Source organism: Musca domestica, unplaced genomic scaffold, assembly GCF_030504385.1.
Source record: "Musca domestica strain aabys unplaced genomic scaffold, Musca_domestica.polishedcontigs.V.1.1 5, whole genome shotgun sequence".
In the NCBI taxonomy this organism is placed as follows: Eukaryota; Metazoa; Arthropoda; class Insecta; order Diptera; family Muscidae; genus Musca; species Musca domestica.
Genome location: NW_026712346.1, coordinates 4,572,628 through 4,598,467, shown reverse-complemented (window position 1 = coordinate 4,598,467; position 25,840 = coordinate 4,572,628). Strand labels below are relative to the sequence as shown.

General features: G+C 36.1%; 1 protein-coding gene and 1 long non-coding RNA gene across 9 annotated transcripts in view; one reads left to right on the top strand and one right to left on the bottom strand.

Annotated features, from left to right (window-relative positions):
* The window catches only part of LOC101898348 (uncharacterized), a 335,007-nt gene extending 321,569 nt beyond the window's left edge, over nucleotides 1–13,438 (top strand). For all 7 annotated transcript variants that reach the window (XM_059128040.1, XM_059128042.1, XM_059128041.1 and 4 more), the window contains one exon: nucleotides 13,109–13,438. In XM_059128040.1, coding sequence (XP_058984023.1) covers nucleotides 13,109–13,326 — 218 coding nt within the window. In that variant the 3' untranslated portion in view covers nucleotides 13,327–13,438. The remainder of the gene's footprint in view (nucleotides 1–13,108) is intronic.
* On the bottom strand, nucleotides 493–5,962 carry LOC131804808 (uncharacterized). 2 transcript variants are annotated; one of them, XR_009343287.1, is made up of 3 exons: nucleotides 2,087–5,962; nucleotides 1,810–2,034; nucleotides 493–1,754 (listed from the first exon to the last, which is right to left on the bottom strand). It is a non-coding gene; the product is annotated as an uncharacterized LOC131804808 (long non-coding RNA). The 2 variants fall into 2 exon arrangements; XR_009343286.1 differs by having other exon boundaries at nucleotides 2,091–5,962.
* Nucleotides 13,439–25,840: the final 12,402 nt, after the last annotated feature.

Here is a 25,840-nt window from a genome sequence, read left to right as displayed (position 1 = left end):
CCTTAATGCTTGTGTGTTCCTCGGTTTGTAGTCAGGGTACGGGCTGTATTCCCTGATACCTCGACGGTTCAATGTATAATAGGCTTAGTTAACAAGTCCTTACCATGATATAGAGGGAATGTCATGACGCACCACATGGGAATATCATTTTGAACATGGGCGGGGACGACTCACTTATGACGTGCAGAGACGTTGTCGGTGACAGTGACGGGACGTAACGAAGACCCAATACGAAGCCAAGGAAGTCGCATTGGGACTAAGACTCTGCTATATCGGGGCTACACCGTTGGGTTGATTTGGCCTTAAACTCAACCATAGATATTGACGACTACGTAAACGGGCTCAATGCTTAAGTGGTATGAGAATTTCTATGCACTTACCTACCCAGGCAAAAATTAGCAACCAGTTTGGTGGTCCAAATATCTAGCCAATTTATGGAGGGATAGCAGAAGATTTTACAATAGATCCAACAAGGCCAAACAACGTATGAACTGGGAAGCGTATTAAAACAGTGAGTGTGATCTCGAAGGCCAAGTGCAACTCTTGGGTCTGCTATCTGAGTCAATTCAGAAAAGTAATTTCAAAGTATACTATACCAATAGAAAGTATTAAGCGGGCGTTTGCACGTGGACTGACAGACTTATAAGCAACTCCGAAATCAAGTGGGTATCAGATACGTTCAAGCTCTGTAACACCCCCGGACCAGACGGTGTTATTGCCACCATGCTACAACATGCTTTGGCTGCAATATTAATGATTATTGGGGAGATTTTTTTTATTGCAAAATCCAGTACTGTGGAGGGAGGTCACCGTGACTGACATCCCAAAAGCTAGCAAAAGAAGTCATTCACTTCATTCAGAACTAGTAGTTCCTCATTCTTTCTAATAAAAACCATAGAAAGGTTAATTGACGTTGAAATCAGAGCTTTATTACCTCGACTGCCATCAGCACTACTCAGCTTGCCTATATGAAAGGCAATTCCGTTGAGACAGTGATACATTTTTTCATAGCTCAAATCGAGAAAAAAATGAATGGTTCGCCTTTGCAACTTTTCTCGGATTGGTAGAGTCATTAACAACAACAACAGTGTCACACTCGAATCCACTCATAACTCTCCTTCAAAACTTAATGTTGCTAGTCGCTAATACTATATTTATATATCTGGAAAAAATGGGACAAGTCATTTCACATGCTGACGATGTGGTTCTATTGATCGAGGGAAAACAATTTGCAGGTCTTCGCAGGGCGGTTAACCTAAGACAACAGCGCGGCCAGAAATTGTTGATTCTTTGAAATCAATTTTTGAACAAAAGTTGTATTTGTTTCTATTGAGTAATTTTGTCAGAAGACATGTTATCGGTTGATAAATATTCAAGGGATATTTCGTTATTTCAATTGCGTACAAAGTAATGAATATCCGTGTTCGGGCACTATATAAAATTACTAAAATATACTAAATTACTAAAATATACTAAAACTATCAAGCACCAATTCGTTGAACTTACGTTGAGACAGAAATACTTCATTTGACTCACAATTTTGTATCAATAATAGTTGCTATGGTAGACCCGTACCCTTCATATCAAATGACTGTGATAATGACATATTAATAGATTTTATTTATTTCGGTTCATTGGAAGCTTCTCCACTATATGGCTATTTCAACAAATGTTTCGCTTTCAACTTCAGTTATTATGCCTTCATTTGATGTTTCAGTTTGTTGATCCTTCTAATACCTCCACCTACGAAGGGACTATATTTTCAAAATGTGAGATAATGTATAATAGGCTTAGTTAACAAGTCCTTACCATGATATAGAGGGAATGTCATGACGCACCACATGGGAATATCATTTTGAACATGGGCGGGGACGACTCACTTATGACGTGCAGAGACGTTGTCGGTGACAGTGACGGGACGTAACGAAGACCCAATACGAAGCCAAGGAAGTCGCATTGGGACTAAGACTCTGCTATATCGGGGCTACACCGTTGGGTTGATTTGGCCTTAAACTCAACCATAGATATTGACGACTACGTAAACGGGCTCAATGCTTAAGTGGTATGAGAATTTCTATGCACTTACCTACCCAGGCAAAAATTAGCAACCAGTTTGGTGGTCCAAATATCTAGCCAATTTATGGAGGGATAGCAGAAGATTTTACAATAGATCCAACAAGGCCAAACAACGTATGAACTGGGAAGCATATTAAAACAGTGAGTGTGATCTCGAAGGCCAAGTGCAACTCTTGGGTCTGCTATCTGAGTCAATTCAGAAAAGTAATTTCAAAGTATACTATACCAATAGAAAGTATTAAGCGGGCGTTTGCACGTGGACTGACAGACTTATAAGCAACTCCGAAATCAAGTGGGTATCAGATACGTTCAAGCTCTGTAACACCCCGGACCAGACGGTGTTATTGCCACCATGCTACAACATGCTTAGGCTGCAATATTAATGATTATTGGGGAGATTTTTTTTATTGCAAAATCCAGTACTGTGGAGGGAGGTCACCATGACTGACATCCCAAAAGCTAGCAAAAGAAGTCATTCACTTCATTCAGAACTAGTAGTTCCTCATTCTTTCTAATAAAAACCATAGAAAGGTTAATTGACGTTGAAATCAGAGCTTTATTACCTCGACTGCCATCAGCACTACTCAGCTTGCCTATATGAAAGGCAATTCCGTTGAGACAGTGATACATTTTTTCATAGCTCAAATCGAGAAAAAAATGAATGGTTCGCCTTTGCAACTTTTCTCGGATTGGTAGAGTCATTAACAACAACAACAATGTCACACTCGAATCCACTCATAACTCTCCTTCAAAACTTAATGTTGCTAGTCGCTAATACTATATTTATATATCTGGAAAAAATGGGACAAGTCATTTCACATGCTGACGATGTGGTTCTATTGATCGAGGGAAAACAATTTGCAGGTCTTCGCAGGGCGGTTAACCTAAGACAACAGCGCGGCCAGAAATTGTTGATTCTTTGAAATCAATTTTTGAACAAAAGTTGTATTTGTTTCTATTGAGTAATTTTGTCAGCAGACATGTTATCGGTTGATAAATATTCAAGGGATATTTCGTTATTTCAATTGCGTACAAAGTAATGAATATCCGTGTTCGGGCACTATATAAAATTACTAAAATATACTAAATTACTAAAATATACTAAAACTATCAAGCACCAATTCGTTGAACTTACGTTGAGACAGAAATACTTCATTTGACTCACAATTTTGTATCAATAATAGTTGCTATGGTAGACCCGTACCCTTCATATCAAATGACTGTGATAATGACATATTAATAGATTTTATTTATTTCGGTTCATTGGAAGCTTCTCCACTATATGGCTATTTCAACAAATGTTTCGCTTTCAACTTCAGTTATTATGCCTTCATTTGATGTTTCAGTTTGTTGATCCTTCTAATACCTCCACCTACGAAGGGACTATATTTTCAAAATGTGAGATAAGAGTCCTATTGTCTATATATATAGTCCCTTCGTAGGGGGAGGTATTAGAAGGAGTGGGCCGATATATTTCATATTCACATCTGAACTTGGTTGATAGAAATATTGGGATATGCGAAGTTTGAAAATAATCGGATACTTTCTTCCCATTTTTGAGCGAAGGTACCAAAAAGTGTGAACCGGTATATCCAATTTTCACACCATATCTTTTAATGGTTAATTTAAGGACAATGCGATGAACATTTCGAATTTTATAAGCGGTTTAGATACTCCAAATCCTGACCTTTGTGGGGGAGGCACAAGAAGGAGTGGGCCGATATATCCCATCTTCACACAAGATCTTTTTGTAGAAATATTAAGATGTACGAAGTTTGAAAGTAATTGGATGATGCTTACTTCGCATTTTATGAGCGATTTATCATTCAAAATTTTGACCCACTGTGGGGGAGTTACCAGAAGTAGTAGTTCCCTATATCCATCTTCACACCATATCTTGTAATGGTTAAAATATTATTAGGTGTGAAATTTAAAGAGAATGTGAGGCACATTTCGCATTTTATGAGTGTTTTAAATATTCCAAATTTGGACCTTTTGTGGGGGATGTACTAGAAGGAGTGGTCCCATCTTATCCCCTCTCGCACCAAACGTTGCGGTAATGCAAATATTAGGATTTGCAAAGTTCTAACCAAATCACATAACCCGTTTTCTTCCAGAAGGAGTGGGTCGATATTGCCCATCTCTAAAAATGTATATTTGGTTGATTTGTGCGCAAGATAACTTTTGAATAGAGTATCCGATTTGGTCCAAACTTGGTATATAGTCATATTATTATAAAATATAGATCGAGTTCGGAGGTGGTACCTCCACCTTTAAGGGTCTACATTTTGAATAGCGAAACGCTCTTAAAATGCGAAATAAGTATCCGATTCTCTTCAACTTTCACACATTCCAATATTTTTATCAGCATAAGATGAATACTTCGGTCATCTTCGGTCCACACACACATTTCAACCTTCTTCAAAAATTGTGACATCTTATTATCACATACATAAAGTGAAGGAAGTAGTCGATATGGTCCAAATCTGGTTGTGATATTTATATCAGACTTAGGTCAGACACAAAATATACAATATTGGCCCACTCCTTTGGAACTCACCCCCTCTCCCATAATGGGGTATCATTTTGAATGATCATAAATCATGTCAAAAAATATTTTAATGAAAAGACATAGTCTGAGGGTATTCAACTTTCGGGAAAAGCGACTTATACTTCTTTTAATTTCACTTCGGCTAATATTACACATTTGGTGCACTATAAACCTGAAAACGAATAAAGATACCACTGAAGTCTACATCTAAATCTGATCCGATTTCACCAATTTCAATAGCGTTCGTCCTTGGGCCAAATAAATGAATGACGGGCAATAAATGCGACCTGTACTTTGTCCACAAAATGCGTGGGCAGATAGATGGACGGACAGATATCCTTAAATCGACTCGGATAGTGATTCCTCGTATCCATTATTTTAATTTCGTCAGGACATGACTTAAGCATTAACATTTTTCTGTTCCAGAACCTGCAAGAATCTACTAGTTTTGCAATTTTTCCGACATCATAAAGGGAATCGTAGCAAAACTATTATATTCTTGCAATTCTGGTACGGACTAAATATTCGTCAACTAACTTCAGCTTTTAGTTTTTGCCGAAGTTACACACACACAACTTTTTCCATAAAGCAAGCCACATACGAAGCAACTGGTTGTACAGCTTGGAGAGGTTGTATTCAAGATTGTATTGTTTGTGGCCCGGTTGTACGAAGTTGTGTATACAATACATTTGAAAGCATAGAAAGTTGTGTTCCAGAACCTGCAAATTAGTACTAATTAGCACTAATTCTGCTACAACGCGTTCCCGTACTCCAAAAACTAGCAAAACTTGCCGCTCTCTCGAGAAAAAAATGGCGCTGAGTGGTGCACATTTCTGCTTGTTTTAGCTACATGAATTTGGCCGAGCAGAAATGTGCATATTGTAAATTTGACATTTAATTGGCAGGGCTAACAAGGTTGAAAAATGTATTGATACATTTCAATAAAGAAAATGATCAACTTGAAAACTAAAGGAAAAACTAATATTTGTCGTGCAAAAAACAAAAAGAGAAAATATGGAGTAACTGATGTATTCACTTTTGGATGATTCCAGCAGTGAAGAGGACTGGCTGAATGAGGAATCAGATTAGTAATTATTATTATAAATTATTAATTTTAACCTATCGTCTTCAATACTCATTTTTTAAATGTTGGCGCTCTTTTCAGTAAGGTTTCACCAGTCCGATTTAGGCTGTTTACTTTTGGAATTTTGAATTTTGACATTTTATCGCATTTCTGCTAATTTTCCGTTCCCTTATTTTTTGAGCAAACCTAAATGAGAATGACATTTCGAACTGTTCTCTCTTCTGCTAGTTTTACTACTAAAAAAGTACTGGAACACAACTGAAGAGATACATGAGAGATGATTATAATCTGTGCGCTATTGAAGGAAACATATCACCATGTTCGCACGGGTGTTTGATTTTCGGTTTATAAGGGTCGCACATAAGGGAGTATACACTTTTACAATAAGGGAGTATACACGTTTACAATAATTATTTTTTTATAGATCAAATAAAAAATTATTTTTATTTTCAGGTAGAAATACGTCCTTTGAGTGATATTCATATTATCACATTCCGAGTTGATTTACGCATGACCGTCAGTCTTTCCGTCCGTCTGTGACTCTGTTCATGTATTATTACAAACAAACACATAGGTCGCATTTATTGTCCGATTGAAATGAAATTTTACACAAATCATTTGTTCGACCCAAGGACGAATCCTATTGAACTCTTGTGAAAATCGGCTCTGATTTAGATAATAGCTCCCACATATATCTGCATTCGAATTTTGTTTTATTATGCACCAAATGTGTAATATCACTCCAAATAGAATGAAATTTGGTACATGTTTCCGCAGCGAACGAAAACAAACGAAACGATTAACGTAGCGCTCACACGAAGTCACAAACTTTTAAAAAATTTTCAATCGTTTTCGTTTTCAATGCCATAAATACACACACAGTACGTTTGCTTTAATGTACTATGACCGTGAGTTGCCAATCTGTTCTGTTTGCGAACAAATCGCCAGGAAACGTTTCCAAACGTTTGCTGAGTGAAATTATGACTGGTGTATTTAGAGTTGCCATTCTAAATAATATTTTTTTATATTTTTCCGTTGTATGGTAGACATAATTATAAGTTTATTTTTGCACAACACTGGCAACACTGAGTGTATTCAACAGGCTAGTTATACAATGAACTGTCAAAAATGTAAATTTAAATTAAAAATTTGTATGTTTGTTAAACTTTTTTAACTATAATAAAAACGACACCAATCACATTGTACAAAACATTGTTTAAAAATCTACTTATTTTTAAAGTATTACTATAGCATTTTTGAATTTTCAATGTTCACATTAAATTGTTCACATTTGTTTACACCAATGAATCTACCTATATTTATCTACGATGACAATTAGCAGTTGAATATTTGTAAGACACTAAAAATCTTTGATTTCGACAATCAAAATAAACAAATTATGCGCAGAAACAGAGACTGCCATAAAATATTATGCGGACATGAAGGTAATTTAGGAAGACACTTAAAAACTGCACACCCTAATATTTATCAAAACTACATACAAATGGAAAATGAACAGTCAGTTAATAAAAATGCATAAAAATTTCATGCATAATTGATAGGAATAGTGTGGAAAATGCTATAGTGGAGTTGTTTACTAAAAATGGCAGACCACTTCGTATGACAGAAGACCGGCCATTTAAGATTTTATATATTTTCCAGGAAATTATTGTACAACTACATATTTTTCCAAATCAGAATTTTCTAATTCAACCTCTTTTGCCGAACCAAGTAGTATTGAAGATGCACTTGAAGCTTACTTTAAAACTTGTGGTAGACCTTCCTGCAGTGAGCCACTCATAAAAATATTGAACGTGACCTCCTAATTTATGAAAGACAGCGGAGATTAGCAATAAATGGAAATATTATAGACTACTGCATCACCGCTTGGGAACATTGATATGTTAAAAATTTTTAAATGTTTTATCAAAAATAGGTATATTTTTAAATGTTTTCTTATACAACGCAAATCGTTTGTAGTTATAATATGAATTTTTCAACAATTTATACAAACTTCAATAATTTTCATTCAACATTTTCAATTTAAAAATTAGTTTGACAGTTCATTGTTCCAGCAGCTGTTTCGATGCGTCTACCTATATTCTTCTACCATGATGCATACCATGGATTAGATAGAGAACGAAATTTTCTTTCGTCTGAATGCACATACACCATTCAACATTATATTTTGAATTCATAATCTTTAGTTTTCCTGTAAATTATTAAAATTTCATTAAATTTTTCTATTTTGCATTTTCAAATGTCGTAATTTATTTTTAAATGCTCTCATTTGTTAAGGATGGGACATATTTTTTCATTGTTCTGATCAGTGTTCGCTCAGGAAATATTTTGTGTAGATAAGTCGTTGTTTCCATAGTTCATGGAGTTCGACCACTAAATAAGAAAAAAGTTCGATCTATCCGTTCTTCAAACCTGATCTTGCGTTGGTAGAAATATGGGGATGTGCAAAATTTGAAGACGATAGGACTTACATTTTATAATAGTTATTATTTTTCAAATTCTTTTCGGACAAATACTGGAATGTGCAAAGATTGAAAATAATTGGATGCTTATTTCGCATTTTATCAGCGTTTTGGTTATACAAAGTGTTGACCCTTTGTGGGCGAGGTACCAGAAGGAGAGGTCCGCTATATCCAATCTTTACGCAAATTTTTATAATGATAAAAATATTAGTATGCGTGAAATTTGAAGAGAATCCAATGTATATTTCGCATTTTATAAGCTTTTTAGATATTCCAAATTTGTACCCTCTGTGACGGAGGTTGGATCCGCTATGTCCCATCTTCACGCCAGGTGTTGTTTCGGCAAAAATATTGGAATGAAGTTTGGAATAATTCGGATGTTAATTTCGCATTTTATGAGCGTTTTGCCCCTTTGTGTGGGAGGTACCAGAAGGAGTGTTCAGCTATACTCCATCTTTATACCAGATTTTATAATGGTAAAATATTTGTATGTATTTAAAGAGAATTCGATGTATATTTCGCAGTTTATTTGCGTTTTAGATATTCAAAATTCGAACCCTTTGTGGGGGAGGTACCAGAAGGAGTAGTCCGGTCCTGTCTATTCTCACACTTGATCTTGCAGTAACGTATATATACCGATTTGCAAAGTTTGAACAAAATAAGATAATCCATTCTCTTTCAATGTGGTAAATTATTTTTTATGAAAATTTTTACCTTTTGTGGGGGTGGTGTACCAGAAGCAGTGGACTGATATTGCCCATCTCCGAATTCGATATAAGTTTGACAAAAATATTACGATGTACCAAGTTTGGACCAAATCGGATACTCCCTTCGAGAGTTATCGTGCGCACCAGCCAGACAGACGGACATCGCTTGATCGACTTACAATGCCCTACACTTTTGACCTTATCAAATGATATATACCCTCTCCAGCCATATGGCTGAGGTTATAAAAAATGTTATGGCCGGTATATTGTGTCAGTTGGGGATTTAAATGTCTAATCGGATCCATTCCATTTGGGCAGACATTACATATTTGGTGCACAATAAATTTAAATTGAATGAAAATATATGTATATAAGAGCGATATCTGAATCGGATTCCACTATCACCAAATTAACTCCTTGGCTTGACCATACGTGCAAACTTTAATTTCATTTGGACTAATGTTACACAATTAACCTGAAATCAAAATAAGATATATATGGGAGCTATATCCAAATTCGTACGCGTATAAGTACGCATATAAATCATTGTACAAAAAATCATAGTAGGGTAGTATTGTTTTGTGTTTATGTGTATATTCATTGCAATTATTGGCCTGTTCCAGAACCTGCAAGAATCTACTAGTTTGGCAAATTTTTCGATATCATAAAGGGAAAATCGCTTATCGTTTTAAAAACATTTACATTCATGAAGTTCAGGAACGGACCATATATTAAAATTTTTTTCCAAACATTCAAGTTCAGTCAAACATTTGAATCGTCAAATAAATGTTTGACCAAAAAAGAGGAAAATAATTGATCATATGTGTTCACATTATGGACACATTGGTCAAATTTTTGTTTCGTGGCAAATAATTGTGGAACAACTCTAGTTTAGTAAAAACTCTTTGATTTTTTCCAGAGGTAGTTATTTTTACACTGATTCCGGGAAAATATTTTTTTCTTGGGGGACGGACCCTTTCGTTTGAAAGCTTTTGAAAATACCTATCCAACAAGTGGTCACATGATGGAGAGTGGTCATGGTTCGGAAGTTTGGACCTGGATTTTTTATAAAACCCCCCTTTATGGGTGTCGACAAAATTGATACCAAATTATAGCTGACACTCTTACCTTTCCAAAGTCCAGAGATCGTGTAGCCGAAATAAATGTATATATATATATATATATATATATATATATATATATATATATATATATATATATGTGACTGCTATCTTATATTCCCTTTGCCCACGGTTCGAGATTAGGTCTCTCTAGAACCCTGAAACTTTATCTATAGTTTACTGCTATCAGTTCCAATGTTGCAACACTTCAGATGGTCTAGCCACTTTCTCCGTTTGTGCTCCTGAACCAATCTTTTGACTTACATAGTCAGTTCACTGACTCTGGGATCAGTATGGCGTTAAAAGAAGTGAGTGAGCGATTAAAATGGCCAGCGCATCGCTCGGATCAGTCACCTTTACGTCGTTAAAAGTGACTACAGTCTTATCATCCCTTTTCCCAGGGTTCGAGATTAGGTCTGAGTTGAGAGTCACCTCATTGAGACCACCCTCATTTACCGTGCAAAACGTGGAGAAGTCAATCTGCTCTGTTCCTCTGGCCATTACCTAGGACGGGATGCTACAACTTATGGTGGGTATTGAAATCCCCTAGTACCACGCAGTTAATGCCTTCCAAGAGCGAGCTTATGTTAGGCAAATAACGCAGTTCACAGGTATTAACTGGCGAGACATACACATTAAGTACCTCTACCTCAGCAGTTCCACACATGACTGCCACTCCATACATTCCATGTATGGGTCACTAGAGACTAGGTCAAGCGAAATAGGTCTGTATTGAGTAGATTGGTGTAAGAAGAACGCTAATCCCCCACTTCCACTTTTGGTGCGAACTTTCCTCCATACGTTCTAACCATTGCAACGCTGTATACTACAATTTTCATTGAGCTTGGTTTCATGCACCGCAGCGATCAATATGTTCCTCCGATTCATGAAATCTACCATCTCATAAATTTTATCTCGAAGTCCGTTGCAATTGAATTGCATGAATCATGTCCGGAATTGGATCAGCAACATTTGGCGTTAGGTGCTGCGGTTCAGGAGACTGCGGGGGCGTTCCATGCTCTGACGAAGAATAGCTGAGGACTACTTTGTTACAGCACGATGCAACATACTCCCTCTCGCTATGATCTCGCAACCGGGATAGACCGGAACAGTTCTTAAAATACACCCATCCCATGGCACGGTGAGTCTAGTTTTCACAAACCGTACAAAACCTTTTTCGGGGTTTTCTTCAATGCCGGCACGGACCAATAGAATCAGGAGCAAGAATTCCGGCATGTGCTGCTCCCAAAACATAAAAATAAAGAAACACGAAAATGTATACACTGAGTTGGCAGCCGCTGGTAAATACGATATCGCAGAAGCCGCGGCAGCGAGATTGTCTTTATTGGTAGATATGATCTACAGTTTGATGTTTTTGTTTTTGTTCGTATAAATGGAAATAAACACCTACTGCTTGAAGGACGTGATCACCAATTTTAGACACGTGGCATTAATTTATTTTTCCCAAATAATTATAAATCTGAATTATTTATATTATAAAGTCTATGCAACTTTTGAAATGTTGAACTTGAATTCGTAACATTTAGAACTCTCCCTGCAAGATATTTAGTTTTCTTCCACCTGATCACTAAGCGCATAGAGGAGAGAACAGCCAAAGTTAGCTCATCGTTTATGTCTACAATCATATGATCGGGGTAAATTATTTTGTCATCGATTTGTTGGGAAGCCAGAAAAAATATAGTAATAATAATATGTCGGCCCGTCTGTCTCTTTAGATGATAATATAAGGTGCAATATTTAATAACAGATGAGGTGGCTATTTCCGAAACCTAAGTATTCCCTGTCATACCCCCTAGTAAACATTACCACCGTTCTTCGCTAATAAACAAACGATTTTTTTATAAAAACAATAATATTTGCAACAAAAAAATACTATGGTATGTTCTGTTCTGGAAACGTTTTTATATAAAAAGATCTGGCTTCAAACGTGTTCCGCTTTAAATTACAAACACAAGTTAGGTCGGTAGGAGATCGCAGTTAAAGTTTTCAATAAAGTGGCTGGAGCCGTTATATGGGGGCCAACACAAAACGAGGAATTATATAGACAATTTTATACTACAAGGATTGTTATCAATTGGCAGAATTAAATACCGCTTTCCGCAAGCAAGTGGGACCAGGATTACCAAATTCCGAATATGGGTACCGTAATATGAAATCCGTTGACCAATATGGGCAACGTTTTGACAACAGTTGTAGAACACATTATGAAGTACAAATACTAAATGTTACAAAATCTAATGGAAAATGTGGAATAGAAAATACCGAATATCTGAAAGTACCGTTGCATGTGCGCTATAAGAAAATGTGAACATAGAAATTCAATGTTCTGCTGGCGGAGCTAGAACCCTATGCCGAATATCGGGAGGTACCGTTATATGAGGACCGATATATCTCATTTTTAATACCAACTTTACTCGACACATATGTGCCAAATATGTCATATTCAAATTCGTTCAGGCGTGCTTGTGATAGAAGCGTAGTAACTAACTTTTTTTTATATAGAGAATAGATATCGAGAAATTTGAATGTACGTATAAAAATATTCATAGAGGCTGATGATTGATCTGGAGAAGCGAAGTAAGTGATCTAAATAAGTGTAATTTCCGTAAAAATCACTTAATTAAACACACCTTTCGTTAGCCTAAACTTCTGTCAAAATCTGTAAAGAATATGTACATAAATTTGAATGCATCAATGTAAGAAAATACTTACGCTGTTACTAGAAAAGACGAAGGATAACTCTGTGCGAATTTGTATGCGAATTAAATCACTTCTAAAACTTTATTTTTTAGCTTTTTAAAAGTATTTTGTATCGTCAGTTTATTATACGTCATATATATATATATATATATATATATATATATATATATATATATATATATATATATATATATATATATATATATATATATATATATATATATATATATGATTGACTTATAATTAATTGCTTTATGGTTAAATAAATTACTCTCCAGAGAAACCTTATTATACTATTAAATATTTCATGTTGTTACTAGACTTTGTATAGTATATTAACGATACATCTCTATCTTTCTTTTCAGGAAAATCATTGGCAGTTTTTAAGCCACCCTGTCCAATTTCGGCCTGTGAAATTCTTCCAAACTGCACCTATGTTGTTGTTGCATTATCAAACAGATCAGAGCTTTTAACTTTAGCCCTCAATAACTTTGCATTGGACTCAACGCCAGACGATAGTCTTTATGTTCAATATGGCAATCAGGATAATCATAATAAAGTCTTTCACCTAAACATGGACTAATTAGCAATTGAAAACTCATTAAAAAATTCCCCGTGCAAAATGTTCTATCCTTTCGTTTTTTTATTTGTCTGAATATGGGAAATAAAACTGTGCAAAAACTCTCGATACATAACCGTCCAATCAAATTTTATGTCATCACTTCCTTTGTGAAAATCAAGGTGGACATTTGACATCATCGCATGCTATTGTTGATGCCAACGCAAAATATTTACATAAAATATTCGATTTATGCTTTATTGTCGACTTTGCGAAATCAAAAAGTAAATCATACTCAACTTGCATATACTCGTATTTCAGTAATCCAACAAATTCAAGACATCCGGGAGAAAAAGGACTGATCAATGGAAAAACCATCAATAAAAACATAAATGATATTAAGTTGAATGCATACTGCCTCTAAGTTCATGTTAAACGATGTCGATACGTTTCGCAATACTTTTTTTCCCACTCGTTAAAAACAATCAAGCTACTTTTTAGTAATCGCGCACGCCTGTGTAGTAAAAATTGTTGCTCTTGAATTTGATTGCGTGATTTACTAAAAAAAACTAATTAGCAACTTTTTGTGCATTAAATCCCCCATGAAATTTGTTAGAAGAAAGTTATACCACATGGAAATTTGTTAGCAGAAAGGAATACAGACGACGCCTTAAAATTGAAATATAAATTTCGATAATAAAGTATATAGAACATACAAAAACCTTTTATAAATTGTTTTATAGTTACTAACTTTGGATCTTCTTTTTGTGGCCACAAATAAGTTTTACTTGGGTTTAATAGCATTTTCATTAGTTTTCTTCGTTTTTATATCCCACTCTTTGTTACTCATCGAAATAATCATTTAAGACACAAAAAAGTACATATATTCTTGATCAGAGTAAAATTCTAAGTAGATTTAGACATGATTGTCATGACGGACCGTCCGTCTGTTGTAATCACGCTAGAAAACAGATGCGATAAGAAGTTAAAATTTTGCATAGAGTTGTCTTGCCTGCAGTCCGGTCAAATTTGACGATTTTAGCCACCCTTCCTAACATAAAAGTTTAAAATACCTCCGAATACTGGAATTTCGTCACTTACATACATATTTTCATGAGTTACTTTTACTTCTTTACATGTTTTTTTAAGCTTAAAGAGCAGAGTAGACACGCGAGATTTCCTGTCACGCGTAATTGTTCAAACAACTACCATAAGGGGACTGCCTTATAGATAATGAAAGTCTACTTGTGGTTGGTGTTTATCTATACCGCGTGATCGGTAAGAATGTTCGTTATGACCATGTTTGAAATTTCATTTTTAGCTTATTTCCGAAGACTTTTTTTTTTTTTTTTCAGATGACATGATATGTGGGCATATCATCAAGAAATGTAAGAGCAAACATCTGCATCAATCATGTCAACAACCACATCAAACCACACTGCATTTAGATAGAGGCAATCATCAGAAACTAAATTGCCACGTACCAAGATCCGCTTCTGCACCCCACGTAGAATCTTACCATCGTGTATAGTCTACTACTTCCGCTCCTGTATAGTACTATACATTGAATATTCATCAAAATCAAGTAGGCTTAGAATTATCCGTGTACGTGTTCCACCATTTTGGCGACAAAATCCAAGGCTATGGTTTATTCAATTGGAATCCCAGTTCATAGTTGGGTCCATGGAATGCAATGCAGCAAATCAGTGAATGGAAACTCTGAAACTCTTAAGAAAACCATGAAGACTGAAAAAAAGGATACGGTAGCTATTGGAAAACATGCATATGGGAGAAATGCGGTAATCGGCCTGTGGAAAATTGTCTGAAGAGCTGCTGAAAACATTGTGGATCCAACGTCTTCCACAAACAACGATATCAATATCGTCGATGAGCGAAGATACAATTGACATATTAGCAATTAGGGTAGATAAGATTCATGATCAATCGGATGCTTCTGGTGTAGAAAATGTGGTTTCAAAAAGCGACAATGACCGATTTCAATCTCTCGAAAGGCAAGTATCCGAATTGTTATCAAAGATTGATTTCCTTTCAATAAGAGGTGAGCACAGGAACAAATCGAATTATCGCCCTTCAAGAAGCAATCCACGACTGGTACTATTACAAGTTTGGAAATAAAGCAACAAAATGTCCCCCTGTTCCTTCAAAATAGGGGGAAACAACCAGGTGACGGATGAGCTTGGCCTTCAGATAAGTCACCTGTTAATTCAAGATAAACAATTGAAGTACCTCCGGTTAAACATCCAATAACACACAATATTAATACAAAAACCCCCAAAATCGCAAAATATAAATTTGAATGAAATAAAAATTTTAATTTATAATGCAGCGAGTCCATTACACATGGTTCCCAATGGTGATAGCACATGGCGCCCCTGTGGAGATTATCGTTCTCTTAATAAGATAACCCGATAGTTACCGTAGCGCATATCCTTTGTGTATATGCATGCTGGTAAGAAAATATTTTCCAAAATTGAGAATTTCGAAATTAAATGAAGTTCGAGTCACTCACACTACGCTGTACCAATCTCATTCCAATTGTTAAATTGAACGTTGGCATCGAACCCTTAAATCATCTATAATGTGTCACACGGAAAATCGTTGGTCTGAAGTCTTATCAACTGTAATGCTAGGATTACGTGGAACTATTAACCACGATTTGAACGTTACGCCTGCAGCATTCATTTACGGCATGTAGTTAACGATCCCTGGCTATTTTTTACTGAATCAAATAATACGAAATTAACTTCCGATTCCAAAACAGTTGCATCCTCACGGTATTTCCAAAGTTTATGAACCGACAGCAATAAAAATAGGAAAATTTGTTTTCATCAGAAATGATAGAACTCGGTCCAACAAATTTTAAATATAAACACATTTTGATGTTGCAAAATGGTCAGGCTTAATACCTTTATTGTTGTTTTTATAAAAACAACGTTTGTTTTTTAGTGCAGAACGATGGTAATTTTTCCCAGGGGGTAAGGCAGAGAATACCTAGGTTTCGGAAAGAGTCACCAATCCTAATTAGTTCCTTTGTTTTTGGTCAGGGATATTCTCTGTTCTGGTATAGAGTCGTTCCCTAAGAATTGGAAAATGTTCCAATGTTTAGTCATCTTCCCCGCATGCCCTGCATATACTGTTATCTGCACATACTATCTTGTACAGATGAGCTTGTGGGCCAATTGCCCCGTAAGGATGCCTGTAACCTCACTGATCTTCCTCTTACCTAGTAATAAAAGGTTCTTCGTTTTTACCTCATTGGGATTGCAATATTCTTTTTTTTTCTGGTCATGTCTTTAACATTAGAAGTGATGTATTTAGCGACACTGGATTGTCTACATTTGTTGCTGCTAATTCCCTGCCTGTTTTAGCGAGAGAGTTTGCTATCTCGTTAGCTTTAGCTCCCGTATAATCTTGTACCCATACAATTTGTAAAATTTCGCTAAAATCATTATAAAACCGAATATCTGGAGGTACCGTTATGTGGGGGCTCTACGAAGACGTGGACCTGCACAGACAATTTTCTTTCTTAGGCTGTAGTATACATTACGAACTTCAAATGACAAATTTGAAACTATTCCGGTGAATAATGTCGCTAAAATCATCAAAATACAGATTATCGGGATGTACCGTTATATGGGGGCCATACGAAGAGGGTAGCCTACATGGCCCATTTTCACTACCAAAAGTTCTGCAGACATTACATACGTTTGAGTAAAATTTTATCAATCTACTTCAATTCGTTCGGATGCTAATGTGATTTTCACAGACGGGTAGACGGACGGACATCGCTAAATCGACATAGAATTTTATGCCTATCAAGAATATATACACTTTGTGGGGTCTAAAATGTGTATTTCGAGGTGATACAAACAGAATGACAAACATAATATACCCTCCATACTATGGCGGGGGATATAAGAAAATATAAATAGTATTTGGAAATTTTCAAAACATAAACTCCGTTAAAAATTCTGTTAAAATCTTAAAAGTACGGAATATGGCCGAGTATTGGGAGGTACCGTTATATGGGGGCTATACGAAGACGTGGGACTGCACAGACAATTTTCTGTCATAGGCTATAGTATCCATTACAAATTTCAAATACCAAATTTGTAACTATTCTCATGAATAATGTCGCTAAAATCATCAAAATACTGAATATAGGGAGGTACCGTTATATGGAAATGGAATTTGAAACTATTCTCGTGAATAATGTCGCTAAAATCATCAAAATACCGAATATAGGGAGGTACCGTTATATGGGGCTATACGAAGACGTGGACCTGCACAGACAATTTTCTGTCTTAGGCTGTAGTATCCATTTCGACCCTTAAATACAAAATTTGAAACAATTCCGGTGAATAATGTCGCTAAAATCATCAAAATACCGAATATCGGGAGGTACCGTTATATGGGGGCTATACGAAGACGTGAACCTGCACAAACGATTTTCCGTCTTAGTCTGTAGTATTCATTGAGAACTTCAAATACCAAATTTGAAATAATTCCGGTAAATAATGTCGCTAAAGTCATCAAAAGACATAATATTAATTTAAGTAAAATTTTATCAATCTACTTCATTTCGTTCGGAAGATAGAGTGATTTCCACAGACGGACATGTTAAACATATCCGTGAACTTTCATGGCAGTAGCAAATGAACATAACAAATTATAAAAATTACAAATATGAAGTGTTAAAAAATATTGTTATTAACAAGTAAAAAAGCTGTAAGTTCGGCCGGGCCGAACTTTGAATACCCTCCACCATTTGGAACTCATTTAACAATTCTCAAAAAAATAAAATCCGTTAATTCGTTAAAAATTCTGTTAAAATCTTAAAAATACCGAAAGTAGCCGTATATTAGGGCCTATACAACGACTTGGACCAGAATAGGCAACTTTTGTCACAAGCTATTACAATATTCAAATGCAAAACTTGAAAAAAATATGTTTATAATGTAGCTAAAATTATCAAAATCCCGAATATAGGGAAGTACCATGGGGGTTATAAATGAACCTGCCCAGACAATTTTCTGTCATAGGCTGTAGTATCCATTACGAACTTCAATTAAACAAGTAAAAAAGCAGTAAGTTCGGCCGGGCCGAACTTTGAATACCCTCCACCATTTGGAACGAATTAGAAAATTTTCAAAAAAAAAAAATCCATTAAAAATTCTTTTAAAATCTGGTGTAAAGTACTCACAAGGAATTCCTTGTGTGGGTTTTCAGATAATTCCATTGGAAAAAGTGGTTAAAATCATCAAAATACCGAATATAGGGGAGTACCGTTATATGGGGATATACGATATTGTGGACCTATATAGACAATTCCGTTTCAGGGGGTAAAGTGCTGGATTTTCAGGCAATACGATTGGAAAATGTGGCTAAAATCATCAAAATACCGAATATCGCGGGGTACCGTTATATGGGAGCTATACGTTATTGTTAACCTATATAGAGAATTCTCTGTCGGAGGGTAAAGTGCTCACATAGAACCCCTTGTGACCATTCCATTGAAAAATGTGGATAAAAACATCAAAATACCGAATATCAGGGGTACCGTTATATGGGGGGTAGATCGTATATGGGGGCTATATCGTGGACCTATATAGATAATTCTCTGTCGAAGTATAAAGTACCCACAAGGAACTCCTTGTGTGGATTTTCAGACAATTTCGATGAAAAATGTGGGTAAAATCATCAAAATACCGAATATCGGGGGGTACCGTTATATGGGGGATATACGATATCGTGGATCTATATAGACAATTCTTTTTGAGGGGGTAATATGCCCACAAAGGACTCCCCTTGTGGAATTTCAGACAATTCCATTGAAAAATAAGGCTAACATCATCAAAATACCGAATATCGGGGTACCGTTATATGGGGGCTATACGATATCGTGGACCGATATAGCCCACCTTCGAACTTGACCTGCCTGCAGACAAAAAAAAGATCTGTGCAAAATTTTAGCTTCCTATCTTTATTCGTTTAGACTGTAGCGTGATTACAACAGACGGACGGACGGAGCTAATTCGTCTTAGAATTTTACGCTGATCAAGAATATATATACTTTGTTGGGTCTAAAATGATTATTTCGATGAGTTACAAGCGGAATGACGAACTTAATATACCCTCCATACTATGTATGGTGGAGGGTATAAAAATTTGAAATAGTTCCGGTAAATAATGTCGCTAAAATCATCAAAATATCGAATATTGGGGGTTCCGTTATATGGGGACTATACGAAGACGTGGACCTACATGGCCAATTTTTTGTCTTAAGCCGTAGTATCTATTACGAACTTTAAATATTAATTTTGAAACAATTCCGGTAAATTATGTCGCTAAATTCATTAAAATACCGCATATCGGGAGGTACCGTTATATCGGGGCTATACGAAGACGTGAACCTACATTGCCCATTGTCAATACCAAAAGTCCTGCAGATATAATACACATTTGAGTAAAATTTTATCAATTTACTTCATTTTGTTCGGAAGCTAGAGTGATTTCCACAGACGGACAGACGGATAGACGGACATTGATAAATCGACATAGAATGTTATGCTGATCAAGAATATATATGCTTTATGGTGTCTAAAATGTATATTTCGAGGTGTTAAAAACGGAAAAACTTAATATACCCTCCATACTATGGTGGAGGGTATACAAATTATAACAGAAGTTTGCTAAGTGGGAGTACCCTTGTGACTCCATCTTTTTAAGCTGTTTCTTTTGAAGGTACCACATTTTTTTCTGTCGGCTTCAATTTAAACGCTGAACTTTCTTTATGTAGCGACTTCCTTTGGCTTAAAGGTGTGATATATCTCTGGCAGCACCATCTTACAGACCTTGGAAAGCTTATAGTTCCAGCTTTGCAAGCGCTCATAATTTCCTGTCTCTCCTGATTGCCTTTTTCGTCCTTGAGCATCTTATTACTCCAGCATCTTATATGGTCTTCCTTTTTCGTCTTCATCTCTTTGACGTGCAGCTCATTCTTTACTTCTGTCCTTTTCCGTTTCGACACAACATTTTGCTGCTTTTGGCACTTCTTGCTCTTCTCCAAGTACTCCGACTTCAGTAATGGGGTCTACTACACCAGCTCTTTCGTCTTTACTGATATCTTCTCCCTTCAAAGCCTTGCCCTTGTGTTCTACCTCCTGGTTAGCCCCCTAAGTTTCCACTGCTACACAGATCATTCTATACTTATCCTTTAAATTCGGTTTGAAGTTATCTTTTTTTTCCACTTTTATGTGATCTCAATGCAACCTCCATTGCCTCGATATTTCGGCTACAACTGCTTCGCGCTCCATTCGCTCGTTGAGGTAATCGGATATTATGCCGGCCACTTGTTTCTTAAGCCTGCGGGGCCTCCACCATATTATGGAGGGTGTTTTTTTTCTTTTTTTTTTTTGATTAGCGTTACATTGTAAGTCAATTTAGCGATGTCCAATTGTTGCCTGTCTGTCGGTTTTAACCAGGCTGTCTTCCAAACGAATTGAGATAGAAGGCTAAAATTTTGCTCATATGTGTTTTTGGCCATTAGACAGTTTAAGTTCCTACATGTGGTATATCGGTCCACATTTTGCTCTTGTTATTAGATGGACACGAGGTAGCAATACAACTGAACCTACATAATAATTGTAGCCTCAATTAAATAGGCGTTGTAGGTCTACGTTTCCTAATAAAATAATATCCAAATCTTAACCGATTTCAATACAACTTGACAAAAATTATTTTTAGACCAAATTCCCTTAAACATTCCATTCTTTATAGAAATTTGACATACATAGTGTGTTTGGTGCATCAAATACACGAAATCGAACGTAAATATATATGGGAGCTACATTAAAATCTGAAGCAATTTCAACATAATTTGCAAATTAATTTCAGTGCCAAATTCCGTTACAGATTCCAAATTTCATTGAAATTGGAGACAAGCATCGTGTCGACCAAAAATATATATGGGGCCTATATCCAAACCTCTACCGATTTCAATATAATTTTCGAAATTCATTTTTGTACTAAATTTCGTAACACCTTCTAAATGTCATTGAAATTTCGGATACATATCGTGTTTGGTATATGGAAGCTATATGCAAATCTGAACCGATTGCAATATTATTTAGTAAATTTATTTCTGTACCAAATTCCGTTACACTATCCAAATTTGAAGATTGTATCTATAAATGATCAATAAATATGTGCATACAAAATCTAAATGGTCTGGGAGTACCTACGATTCTGATACTATATCTCCAGTTCCAAATGGAATTTTATAAATTTATATAGCCTATGGAAAATCTGTTCAGCTGGGTTTGAGTCTTTAGATTACAAACAAACAATCAAACATAAAAACATGTTCCTCTTTTATAAATATAGATTAAATTTGCAGTAAAAAAGTGAAAGATTTTTTTTATTTTATTTAATGTGGCCCATATTAAAAAATCTCTCTCATTAACACTAAGTAGCCTGCTATTCTCTTTTATTATAAAAACATGTTCACTTATCCGCGAACAAATCGTGTCACGTGAGTCATACTTTTATAACATTTTAAATACTGCATTTTCAACGTCAGTCCCATTCTTTACAGTTAGTTTTGTTCTACTCCTTATCTTTGAGAATTACGAAATATTAAAGGTAGATTATTTAAAAACTTTAATAGTGCAATTCACACGATGTAAACCACGACATCGTGTTTCGCTGTCCAAACCGATTTACCTTTCATATAGGCATGTTGAACAGTGCTGATGGAAGTCGGGGGTAGTTTTTGGTAGAAAGTATGAGAGACTAATCGGTCTGTAGTCCAAGAAAGTGAGTTACTTGTTTTCCCAGCTTTAGGGATGTAAGTGGTGGTGGCTTCCCTCCACAGTACCCAGATCTGAGATAAACGCTGACATGCCTTGAAAATCTTTCCCTGAATTGGAGCTACTGTCGTCGAAGCACATTGAAGCATGGGGCGAATCATACCTTATGGTCAAGGTGATTTGAATGGGTCTATCAGGTAGGCCTGATTTGGGGTGTTCTTATAAATCTTATCAATTTCACTGTTGCCTTATAGGCGTCCCAGTACATTCGTTGTAAGGTCTTGTTGGCAATTTTGTTTGTCTGCTATCCCTCTTTAAATTGTCTAGATGTTTGGACAACCAAACGTTTTGCATTTCTTGGCAGAATTTCTCTACCACTCAAGCATAATGCTCGTTAACGTTTATTAGTGAGGGTCGGGTCAATGACCAACTCTCTGTCTACTTTGAAATTTTGCATCACTTTCCCTATTACATATTTTGGGATTATACTTTCACATAAAATCATACGGCAGGTAGAGGGAGGTGAAGATCAAGACCCTGCCGAAGTTTGTCTCCAATCTCGCCACCGAAATGGCATAAGACAGGTATTGCCCACTCCCTAGCCCAGTCACCTTATTAGCTTTTGTGAGGGATAGTGGAAGTTCGGCAGCAGCCGCTTGTGAAACCTTTTAGGGTCCCCTTCTCCCAGAGAGACCATGTCTAGTAGACGGTCTTCGATTAGCTGCCACCAATTTTCACTGATTTTACTTTCCGGTTCAGCCTTTTCAACGACCGCTACTCGAAGGTTGTCGAGTAGATGCTCTGAGAGGGTTTCCTTTTCCGCCCGTTTAATTTGCCAATTGTTATTTGACTTCTTCCTTGTGGCCCTTTCTAGGTTTGGGACCTGCGGCTACCGGTCACCGTTGGCTTGCTGACCAAAATAGAAATTGTGTGTTGTATCTGGGAGGCTTGGCCTCAGATGACTTCTAAACCTCGGATTGTGGTTCCTAAGTGGACTGAACTCACTTCAATGCTGAGCGTGAAAGTTTCCGGTTTTCTGCGGTATTTGTCAGTGCAGGAGACGTAAGGCTAGAAAAGCAGAGCCAGTTGCGACTGCAGCCTCGACTGTTTTAACGGAAACCGAAATATGGTGCTTAAGGTACGGTCACACTGGGAAAATAGTTGACCCCAATTTGTTTTCCCATATTTGACCGAAAACATTGGAAATTCATACGGAGTTGATTTGATGTTCACATTACAGTCAAATATTTGGCAGATTTTATTTATTCAAACAGTCACCAAACATTGTCAAATACTACTATGGGAAAGCATATCTGACATGTGTTCACATTCGCAAAATATATTTTCCCCATGAAATTTTTAATTAAACTTTGGGGTATCATTAGCATAGACCATAGACTGATGAAAATATAGACGAAGAAATGCTCTCACCGTATATCTGAAAAAAATCGGATCAGTAAATGTCGTCTATATCGTTGCAGGGGTTTGAGTGAGAATATTGAAGTCACTCAATTGTAAAATGTTAAAAATATTGTAAACTGTAGGGAATTTGTCATTTAAAAATTGTTTCATAATAAAAGAAATGTGAAAAGTACGTGATGACATCAAAAAATTCGGGAATAATCAAGAGAAATTCTTGAAAAACCATAAAATGTTTTTTCGAAGTCGAGTGGGTTGAATGCGCAATTCGCATTGCCGTCAAATAGGTGGTCAGATTATGAAAAAACAAGTAAAAAAAAACATAAAGTTCAGCCTAAATTTTAACACATCTACCTTGGGGTACTGGAAACTGTTGCTGAGCAGCAAAAATAAACACAGAATTTTTAAATAATAAAAAATTAGCGGTTTTATTAAATATTAATCGAAGAACTAATATTATTTACCTTTTTTAACAATGGGTGTTGCTCGATGATGTTAGCTGGACGAAAATCCGAATAACAAGTAAAAAAGCCGTAATTTCGGCCTGGCCGAACTTTGAATCCCCTTCACCATTTGGTACAAATTTAACAATTTTCAAAAAAATAAAATCCGTTAAAAATTCTGGTAAAATCTTAAAAATAGTCGTACATAAGGGTCTATACGACGACTTGGACGTGCATAGGCAACTTTTGTCACAAGCTATTACAATATTCAAATGCGAAACTTGACAAAAAAATGTGTTTATAATGTAGCTAAAATCATCAACACACGAATATAGTTAGGTACCTTGGGGGTTATACACAATTTTCTGTCATAGGCTGTAGTATCCATTATGAACTTCAATTACAAAATTTGAAATAATGTCGCTATAATCATCAAAATACCGAATATTGGGGGTTCCGTTATATGGGGGCTATACGAAGACGTGGACCGGCTCAGAAAATTTTCTTTCATATCCACCAAGACATGATATAAATCTATTAAATGCAGCCAGGAAGGTAGTGGTAGATAAATCCGAGGCTAGCTCTAAATGTATTGCTTTCGTAGAAAAGCACACGAAGACACAGACAGAGGTATGTCTTTCCCTTTTCCGAGGCATCGGAAAAGACATGAAGTTCGACATAACAAAGAGGGGAATTTTGCACCCAACGAGTAATAGATATGGAATTAACACCCTGATAGGACATCACAAATTTTTCCCATTCGCGTTCTATCGAAGACGGAAGCAAATCGTCCCAACCAATGTTGTCTAGCCAAATACGCTGCATGATAATTTTTGCTACAACAATTACTGGTTCTAGCCAACCAACTGGATCGAAGAGCTTGTCGATGGTTGACAAAACTTCCCGTTTAGTATATGTGGACCGGTGTTCCAGCGGATTTACACTGAAATATAAGTGGCCCAACTGTGCATTCCAGCGAATACCCAGCGGGTTTGAACTACTAGCTTCCACAAAAGTAAGAATGATGATCTAAAGGAAGACAATATAAAATTTCTCGATTATTGTCTGTCCATTTACGAAGTTCAAACTTCGTGGAAGAGCACCAATGAGTTGGTCTCTTGATTTTTGCGCTGTCTTCAAATCATGATAACCGGCCAAGACGTCATCTACGTACATGCACTTCCGAAAAAATGTGCAGCTAGCGGAAATTCATTTTATGTATCATCGGTCAATTGTAGAAAAGTCCAATTCGCAAGATAAGGAGCACAGTTTAATCCGAAGGTTACCGTTGAAGTTCAAAGTCTTGACCGTTATATGAGGGCAATACGAAGACGTGGACCTGCACAGAAAATTTTCTGTCATAGGCTGTAGTACTCATTATGAAATTCAAATACCAAATTTGAAATAGTTCCGGTAAATAACGTCTCTAAAATCATCAAAATACCCAATATCTGTGGGAACCGTTATATGGGGGCTATACGAAGACGTGTACTTACACGTTTTTTTTTTCTGTTTTATGCTGTAGTATCTATTACGAACTATAAACACAATTTTGAAACAATTTCAGTAAAAAATGTCGCTAAAATCATAAAAATATCGCATATCGGGAGGTACCGTTATATGGGGCCCATACGAAAACTTGAACCTATATTTTCAATACCAAAAGTCCTGCAGACATAATACACATTTGAGTAAAATTTTATCAACCTACTTTATTTCCTTCGGAACAGAAGTTCCAAGTTGAATAAAATGGTATTTGACAAATTAAAGAAAAAGAGCAAAGGGTTGTAATTTTAAAGAAATTAAATTAAATAGAAGTTAAACATTTCCGCCGCCCTTGAAACA